This window comes from Oncorhynchus kisutch, linkage group LG3 (assembly GCF_002021735.2).
Source record: "Oncorhynchus kisutch isolate 150728-3 linkage group LG3, Okis_V2, whole genome shotgun sequence".
In the NCBI taxonomy this organism is placed as follows: Eukaryota; Metazoa; Chordata; class Actinopteri; order Salmoniformes; family Salmonidae; genus Oncorhynchus; species Oncorhynchus kisutch.
Window position 1 is genome coordinate 45,232,074 of NC_034176.2, and position 9,717 is coordinate 45,241,790.

The 9,717-nt window shown below is 39.6% G+C and overlaps 1 protein-coding gene across 1 annotated transcript in view; it reads left to right on the top strand.

Moving 5' to 3' along the window:
- The window catches only part of LOC109874083 (serine/arginine repetitive matrix protein 4), a 79,077-nt gene extending 69,601 nt beyond the window's left edge, over positions 1–9,476 (top strand). Inside the window, exons 7-12 of the mRNA XM_020465844.2 lie at positions 414–582; positions 3,659–3,990; positions 4,174–4,371; positions 4,490–4,591; positions 4,740–4,898; positions 5,550–9,476. Coding sequence (XP_020321433.1) covers positions 414–582; positions 3,659–3,990; positions 4,174–4,371; positions 4,490–4,591; positions 4,740–4,898; positions 5,550–5,868 — 1,279 coding nt within the window. The 3' untranslated portion in view covers positions 5,869–9,476. The remainder of the gene's footprint in view (positions 1–413; positions 583–3,658; positions 3,991–4,173; positions 4,372–4,489; positions 4,592–4,739; positions 4,899–5,549) is intronic.
- The last annotated feature ends 241 nt before the right edge of the window (positions 9,477–9,717 follow it).

Genomic DNA, 9,717 nt, shown 5'->3' on the forward strand with positions numbered 1-9,717 from the left:
CTGTACAGTCTGGGGTATATCCTGATCTGGCCCTCTGTCCCACTGTCCCTACACAGTTTGTCCAATGGCAAAGTAGGCCATAACCAGTTAGAACATCATTTTGATTGGTTGGTGAAACAACTTTCATCACAAGATGAGGGGAAGTTGCATTTGAAGACAATTTGAATACAGTTGTTCAAACAGTAAACATTGACCTAGTGAATACATGAGGCCAAATGTGTGTTCTCAACGCTGCACAATAAGTGCTATTTTGAGTAAACGGTTTTGTCCCAACCTATCCCTAACGCGCACAGATGCCAATTTAGTCCAGTCAAAATGCTGTGAAAATACTGTCAGCTGGCAAGCAAAGTTTTGCTTGATTTGTAGACTGATGAAGTAGTGAGGTTTTAACTCCTTCAAATCTGTGTCCACAGCCATCATCTGCACAAATCAGTGAATCACCCTGTGTTGGGAGGCCTAGCAGCCCAGAGGGAGGACCCTAGTACAGCGCACCTGGACCACAGAGCGTTTGAGTGGGGGTCCGCCGCCAAGTCAGTCTGTAAAACGACTCCAATCTTTCGCTCCGTCCTTTCTACTGGCACCGTAAGTGTTTATCGGGATTCTGAGCCTTAACAGATGTGGTGTAGTTTTATTACTTTATTAAGGCCATGTAAATCTGGACACTTTCCTCTTAGGTTACTGTCATGTAAATCTGCCTCAGTATCTCAAAAAAAACATTCGGTGAAGTGGATTTGTTTAACTTATGACAAATATAAGAATGTATTCAAAGCAACTGGACCGTGTCCTTTCCCAAGATCAAAAATGGCTATCAGAAATACTGTGCTGTATAAAAACACATATATAGCACAGATATAGATTGTATTTTTGGAAGATGTGGACTTTTCGAATTCAATTTGGTCCTTTGTGGGTGAATTCCAATCACTTCAGAATCAAATAGATTTTACATGGCCTGTCTGAATCATGTCGTTTCCTTACCTCTTTTCTATGAACGCCAATTTAGCGGTGATGTCATCTGTTCTTGTTTTTCCATTTTATCGAACCAACACCATCAAATAAATACAAACATAGCAGAAACAGCACCCGAGGAACTTGCTGGGGGTAGGCAGATATTGGTCATGTGCCGAGGATGCATTCAAGCTGTTTTGGCGAAAAGCTAATGGGGCAAGAGTGAGATGAAATTATCAGCACATTGACTGCAGGCAAGATTACAACACATACTGTAGCAGTTAATTGTTTCTTGAATTCAGCTGTTTTTCCTGAGCTCAAGCCCATCACTTATTGCTGTCATCAAAACAATACTCTTATTGACTGTTTATGAATTGCTATTGGCCCTGCACTGTAGCAGTATTAGGAACTATGTCTTGGGTGATAGTAATTGATCAGGTATTTCAGATCCGAAATAGGAGGTTGGCAACATCTAACTTTGCCAAGTGGCGTTTATCTCTTTATTGCTTGAAACTGCTTGGATTTGAAACCCAGCTCAGCTCCGTCCGTTCGTTGACTCATTGTCTCATGCTTGCTGAGGCATGAAATACATTCCATTTCTCTCCAGTGATCATTAAATTATGCTAATTACACCCCAGATTTTTTCAATCACAAACCCCAGGTTTTGTAATTTAAATGTAATAAACTAGGCCTACGTTGACGCATGCTTTGTATTCTAAACTCAAACCTTTTTTCTGAGAAGGGTTTCTACAATTGGTTATCTATTATCATTTAACTATGTTTATCACTTTTTGTATTCATTTTATACAGGATTTAATTGAATTAAAGTAATATTGTTGCAGGAACCTATATAAACTAACTCTTTCATAGAATTTATTTTCACAGGTTTTAAGTGAATTAATCATCAGTGAAAGTATAGTCCTTTCTGTAGTTATATCAAAAGGAACAGAAATTAACTATTTCATAATTGGTCTTAAGAATTCATTATTTGCTGGGGGCAAACTTCGGAACAATCTTTTGAAAGTTATTAGAGCAATGCGTGATGGGCAATAGTGTTCTACACTGCATTTTTTTGTGTCCCACATTTGTTTATATAAAAAACTAAGCCGTTAACAACCCAATATTGTTAATCAACCAGGTTGACACTGAAATACTCATGGTATTATAGTAGCCTTACGTTTAATTTTTTTATTTATTAATGCAAATACTGTTTTATATGCTTATTTTCGCTTATGTTGAATGATTAAACCACTGCACAGAAGGGCAGAATTCTTTAAATTTTTATTAAAATGTCCAGGAAAGCATTTTGTCTTCATAACAGATCCTAATGAAGCTAAACTATGTGGGTATTAGGAAGATTGAAGAACAAGATTGGATAGATTGAAGCATATTTGTCAGTAGCCTGTGACGGATGGTTTGGTTTTGATGTTTCCCCTGGGGTTTTCAGTTTTAATCTGGTCTGATGTTGCAGACCGGGGACTCGATTATCTGAAAATGCCTTAGGGCAGTCAGAGTTTAAGTAATCTACTACAAATTATTTGCAATTGATAGGTAAAGAGGGATTATAATCTGTTTGGAGGGAATTTAGTTTCGCTAAACATTCAGTCATTTAGTATCTTATTTCCCATGAGTTTCGTTCCGCAGGAAAACATTTCTGGCATTCCTGTATAGTCCTCAGTGACAGCAACCACTCTTGCTATTTTAGAGTAAAACAAACTCACTTACTTTAGGGGAAAAAAAATGAAAAAGCTACAGTGTAGTTTACAAAGGTGGTTTGAATACCTATTCTAAAGTAGTTTGTAATGAAAGGCCTTACAGACGTGCGGTGTAACTATTCCAGATTGAGTGCATAATAGAACCTTGTTATGGGCTTCTAGCCCCAAGAAAACTCCTAAACAATCACACTTAAGGGAAGAAAAAGGAACATGCCAATAACAGTCTAACTGGCTCTGGGTTTGAAGAGAGGGTTGTTGTCTTTTTCTTGCAATTTACAACTCTAATGATGCACTTATGTTGCCCGCTCTTCCCTTTTTCTTACACCTTACCTACTTAAGGAGGAAATCTTGATTGGTAAGTCGATGCTATCCGCAGACGTAGGGATTTACTGTACCTAGGGTTCGCTGCAGGGTAATTATTTTCTTCTTGCAGGGAAAAAGCACAATCATCTGTCCTATTCTGAGGGCTTTCTTAGTTAGACTGATGGGATATCTCTTTGTCTGCAATCCTTTTCATTTCTACATAATACCCATTTTGTGATGTTTGTTCAATGTTCTATAAAACAGGCTTTGTAATGGGGCTATTGTTTTTTGTTATTTTCTTCTTCTTTCTTCTATCTTTTTCTCTCAGTCGACTTGGCTAAAGCCGTTGGTAGTTTTATTCACACATTAGTTTCTCTCTTTCTTTTCCGTTCTTTTGTTCTTCCTTTCATATGTTTGTTTTAGTTCCAAATTAATTTACTTTAAACCTTTTTTGTTAATTTATTTCTATTTGGTTCAGTTTTGTTTTTCTTTCCAACTTATTTGCATGCCACAAATTTGCATGACGTCTTTAATCTTTCCAAGTTCTCTGTCCCAAAATAATAATTTATTCTCTGTGTTTTGAAGGGAAATACGTGCCTTTGTAGAGTATCACAGTGCATCGTACAGGTAATTGCTTGAACCTATCCAAAACATCTCTAGAAGTAAAGCAATATCCTCTTTCTGTCTGTTTACAGGTCTTGCAGTCAAAACCTGGCAGTGAGGTTTTAAACACGACAGTAGTTCACCATCACACTCTGACCAATCAGAGCAAAGGACCACAGGATTACGATTCCGGGAATGACACGTCTTCACCACCGTCGACCAAAACCAGCATTTCACGGACAAACGTCATCGGTGACAAAAAGGTCTTGTGTCAAGCGCCGGCTTCCCCAGAGAAGCTGAAGTTTACAGATGGTGATAACGCATCCGACTCTGGGAACTCTGTGACCAGCTATGCTTCCCTGTGTAAACCTCTGCATGTGGAAGGTGGTTTGTCTACTCCCATTTTCAATGGGAACGGCAAGAGGTGGGCTTCCTATCTTTCAGGAATATCATACTGTAGATTACGTAAACTGCTGCTTGAAATCAAAGATCAGAAATGTTCCTTAATTTAAGCCTGCCATGTACATACTGTAAGGAGGACAAACATATTTTTTACAATTGCTGCAGAAATTGATACATTGGTGTAATTTCACTGTTATCGTTGCAGTGAGCCGGTAACAACCTCAGTATGTGGGGCCAAGGTGGGGAGACCTCAGAAGACAGTCACTTCTCTCTCTCCTTTGAGGATGGTGGCCTCTTCACGTAAGCGGACTAGAACCAACTCGTCGAGCAGCAGAAGTAGATCCTCAGGGAGCTCAAGACACTCCGGACGCTACTCTCGAAGCCGATCACTGTCATCTGCCAGGTAGGTTTCATTCCGGTTTTAATGTTCTAATGTACTTCACTGATACCTTAAGCTGCCACCTGAAATATGTGGGCTTCGCTGAGCACCGTTGAAGTAAATCTGTTCTGCTTGTCTTAAGGTCGTACTCCCGTTCACCAAGCTACTTGGCTGGTTTGAGAAGGAAAGGTAGTGAGGGCAGTGGAAGGTCCAGAGGAAGCTACTCCAGATACAGTAAAGAGAGGTAAAACATGTGTCACCTATCTACTTGCTCAACTAACTACTTCTGGCATAATGATAGCAGGATGTGCAAGTGTCGTGAGTTTAAAATGTGAATTACAGAATTGCTTACGAGTGATGCCTTACTGTACTTCTTTTGCCATCTAACATAGGATTCGAGAGAAGAAGAGGGACCCCAGCTCCTGTGAGAAGGATGTGAAGCACAGCAGTCAGAAGCGAAGCGGGAAGAGGCATAGACGCAGGTCCTACTCTCCAATGAGGAAAAGGAGGAGAGATTCACCCAGTCACCTGGAAGCCAGGAGGATAACTAGGTATCATTTTCCCTTTCTGTCTGATACACTTTCACATTCCTTACAATACATGCATTGTTTCATTCGTGCGCCATAACTCTTTTATTTGACTCTGTATCAACTTATTTACTCAAACCACGGACTCAACAATGGTTTTCCCGCAGCAGAGTCCCTCTTCTTTTAACCTTCGACAATGGCCTCCAGTTTGCCGCAGAGGCTTTTGGCGAACTGTGCTGTGAAAAGAAGGCCATTTACCAGATACATTTTCTACTAGTCTAAACAAGCTACAATGGATAAAGCGAGACAGCTCAATGAAACAGTTGTGATCGTGATTATGCACTGAAATGTTCCAGGCGTAATGTTGTGTTGAGGTGTGACAGCTATGCTATATCTTAAAGAAGTTTATCCTGACATGAACACGAGCTGAAATACAATTTTGTGAAGAGAGTAGCGTAGCAATCCAGGCATGAATACTTGTACTGTATGTTAACAATAAGGTATGGTTTAGAAATCAATATCCAATTCAGCATTCTGAATGACACCGCAATGTTTTTTTTGTTTTTTAAAAACTTTATCTGCAATTGATTGCTTTGGGACTTAAATTACTTACTCTTCATGTATTGATTCACACAGTCTCTTAAATGCTAACCATACTTCCCTAATTTCCGATAGTGCCAGGAAGAGGCCCATCCCCTACTTCCGGCCCAGTCCTTCATCCAGCAGTCGCTCTACCAGTGTATCCTCTTGGAGCAGCCTCTTCACACGGAGTCGCAGCCCTAGGTCCAGTCCTGGCCTCTGCCTCAGTAGTTCAAGGAGTAGGAGTAGGAGCAGGAGCCGAGGAAGAAGTAGGAGTAGGAGCTACTTCTCCTACCGGAGCTACAGTCGCAGCTCCTCTTGGAACTCCATCTTTGGTCGCCGGAACCGCAGTCAGAGCCGGAGTCGCAGCTATGACTCGTTGGACGGTTACAGCAAGGGCAAGAACCGGCACTGAGGTTTTTTTTAACAGACTGAGGAGGTTACAGAGGAGACTGCATTATCATTTCTCAATCTCCCAGCGGAAGTATGAGGTAATGTTTTCATCTCTTTGCGTCTTTTTTGTGTTAGATGCCTGAGCCAGACCCTTCAAGTAAGTGTTTTTTTTTTGTGTCGTTATTTGTTCAACGATGTCTTGAATAGAGGCAGTTGTCTCGTCCATGATGTATTGAAGACAGAAACCACTGGAAATAGATTTTTTTTTTTTTGAGTCAGCTGTGTCCTCGTCATGCATTATTATCATTCAAAATGGCCAGAGACTGTTTTTCCTTGTGACACTCTTCCTCTGACGTCTGTGTCTGAAACAAAGGATGGAGGAGCATTGTTCAATTTAACCCTCTGATAAACTCTTATTTTATAACAACTCTTAAGTTTCTGACCATTTCAGATCTGGGATGTGCACTACAAAGTTGCTTTGGGGACAGAGGGAGGGTGAGAGGGAGGGTTTTTCAGGAACATAGGAAAAGGTGTCCATCTCTGATCTCAGCTCTTAACAATGTGGAGCAAAAACATGCCTCTGAGAAATGATGAGAAGGGGGAGGAAGAGGAGGAGGCGGAAGTCCCGATGCCAAACAAACTGCCTATCAGCTCAGATGTATTTATCCTCTAATCAAGTGGAAAACAATTTAAATTGAATTCCTTATAAGATGAATGATCAAACTACTGCACAGAAGGGCTGAAAAAGTGGGTTTTCATAAAAATGTCTGTCTTCATAACAGCTCCTCTAGTGAAGCTCAACTATGTGAGTTTACAATTATTTTTTTTTACACTTTTAGTAGCTAGGTTGTCATATTTATTTATCTAGGTAGTTATTTATTAATTCATATATTTATTTATTTATTCAAATGATCTGTGTTCTATTTATTTTATTATTTTGAATGAAACTTGAATAAGAGTGCAATGAGAGTGTTCAATGGTTTTACTTCTCAGCATATGTTTGACAGAGAGGAGATTCACTATTGGATAAATCTGTTATTTTGTTATTCAGATTTTTTTGTGTAACGGTCCCAAATAGCACTGTTCAATAATGTGTTTGCTATTTCAGAAGCAGAATCAAACACATACTTCACCTGTCTTGTTTGCATAGTTCGCCCACCAAAGGTCAAGTTTTGAAACACACGTTTTTGTGTCATGCATATTCATAACGTGTTTACAGTAATGTTCATGCTTTTGTGTTGCCTCTCAGCAATGGTCTATGTTTCTATGCAATGCCATTATATTGCTGGGTTTATACAATTATGAGTAGGTTGCGATTAAATAAATAAAAAAGTTCCCATTCAAACTCTACAGTGGACAGTCTGACTCTAGCCCATGTGCCAGTCTGTTTGTGCTGTCATGCCAACTCACTGTCATCCATTGACAGTAACAGAGTTGGCAAGCGAACAAGCAGATCTGCAACAAGGCTAGTCTGACTTTGCACAATAGACAATGTAATAGCATATCGATACAAACAATGTTACTTTGCTTCACTCCATCTCAACTATTCATTCCTCCGTTCTCTTTTGGGGAGAATGCTATTTCTTCAGAGGCTATGCTATAAATAGCCACATCAACAGAGATGACAGAAGAAGCAAATAGGAAAGTACTAAAAGCCTGTGTGGCAGACTTTTAGCCTCAATGGATACTCCCATATACTCTTTCAAGGAGATCTATGTGAGTAGATTAAGCAAAAAAAAATATGAAAACATTAGCATTTAGAATAACTGTCTTGGCCCTTATGTTTAATTTCTCCATTAGGTCCAATCTATCACCCTGTCTATCTACGTTCAGAATCTGCTCCAGGCATGAGGGTCTGCTCTCTATGCATTGTACATATAACAGTCTGAAGTTATTTATCTGAATGTTCAGTAACTTGTCCAAAGGTTTGGAGAGCCTGGAAGGAAGATGATGACACAAGAGTTTGACAACACATTTTACATATGCTACTGATGACATGCTTTTGCGGTAGTGCTGAGTGATTAACCGAAATGTAGGTTTATTTTCATTTTTTAAATAACTAATTGATCAATGTCAGTTCAATTATTTTAATTCCTTTTATTTCCATTTTTTTTCTGTGCGCTCAAATCGCGGTTTGTGCTGTTTCTCTAGAGATTTCTCTCTGGGAGATGTTGTCCAACTATAGAGAATGATAGAGGCCTCTAGTGGCCAAAATGAGTGCCAAAAGGCTCTATTAGCATGGGCAGCACCATTGAGGGCTTCCAACATTTTAATGTAGTCAACTGGGTGGGACTTCCAAATTGATTGGCTGATCCCTCCTGGTGGCCCAGTTGGAGTCATGTCCAACCGAGTCATCAGGAGGGTTCAGCCAATCGTGAATAAGAAAATTGACTACTTCAAAATAGAGATTGCCTCAATGGGGCTGCCCATGCTGTCACAAAGACTATAATACCATAGATACAAAGATGAGTCCTCTATCGCAATGTGTCAAACTCATAGTTAAGACCAGAATCCATTGCGCCTACAGCTGCCTGTTATCATTGGTTCTTGCCGGGCAAGACTGTGGGGCCGGCAGACCGACCCAGCGAGAAAGAGCAGAGTGATAGCGAGACAAGAGAGGGATAGAGACATCATCATACAATCTTATAAAAAGGGGTTCCAAAATGGCTGTTTGGTTGTCCCCATATGAGAACCCTTTTTGGTTCCAGGTGGAACCCTTTTTGGTTCCAGGTGGAACCCTCTGTGCAAAGGGTTCTACATGGAACCCAAAAGAGTTCTACCTGGAACCAAAAAGGGTTCCTCAAAGGGTTCTCCTATGAGGACAGCCAAATAACCCTTTAAGGTTCTAGATAGCACCTTTTTTTCTAAAAGTGTACTAAAAACAAATATGTAATTTACACAAGCAAAATATTTTATTTAAGTAAAGTAATGTGAATAAAAGATGGCTAGAGCCCAATAAAGGATAGTAATGGGCAGTCACTACCATCAATTGTTTTATTCTGTGTTACAGCATTGAACCCACATAATGCATTTATTGTACAAAAACAAAAACATGATTATTTTTCAAAAACTGAACTGACCTAAAAAAACAACAACACTATTTGCTGAGCACTATTTTGAGGTGAACCACTCTCCCTTTTGGCCCTGATATACCATTCCATGATGTACAGTATGTACACTGTACAAATGAATATGAATTATTACTGTGGTGTAAATATGCATCTGCGCTGTATAGATTCATTATATGAGGGATGTGGCATAATTCATTCAGAATTTGTGGAATAGTCAATCAAATGATCAATGCAAAATTATGCACTGGTACGGTATGGTTTCTCTCCTACTGTAAATACTTTGCCTCATTGTTGTCAACTCATCTGTAAGCTCTCTGATTTTAGTGTTAAATAATGTACATTCATTCTTTAATTTTCCATGTGAAAGAACAATATTGCAAGACTGAGAGACAGGATGCGTTTTCCCGCTGGTGTCAGTGTGAGCTTGACTTGTAATGTGTCAGCTGAAATTGTAATTGTCCTTCCTTTGAATCCTTAAATAAACCCTTATGCCTCCCCTTCCTCTATCTTGTAAGTCTGTAAAATCCATGTAAAATCCTAAATAAAATGGTATTTCATTCATAGCCTACAGGGTTTACTTTCCATCTTAATTGTTTCAATACCTATACAAAATAATGTAGGACGATAGTGGTTGCTAACTGTTTCTTTACTGTTGGGCCAGATACAAAGATACCGCAAATACATGTCGTTTACATACTGACGAATTTGACTCATTAGCAATTAGTTTTATCCGTATGGTGACATCAGCGTGTTTTCCCCTTGCTCTCCTCCGCGTCTCCCACTTTCCCTCCCTTCGTCTC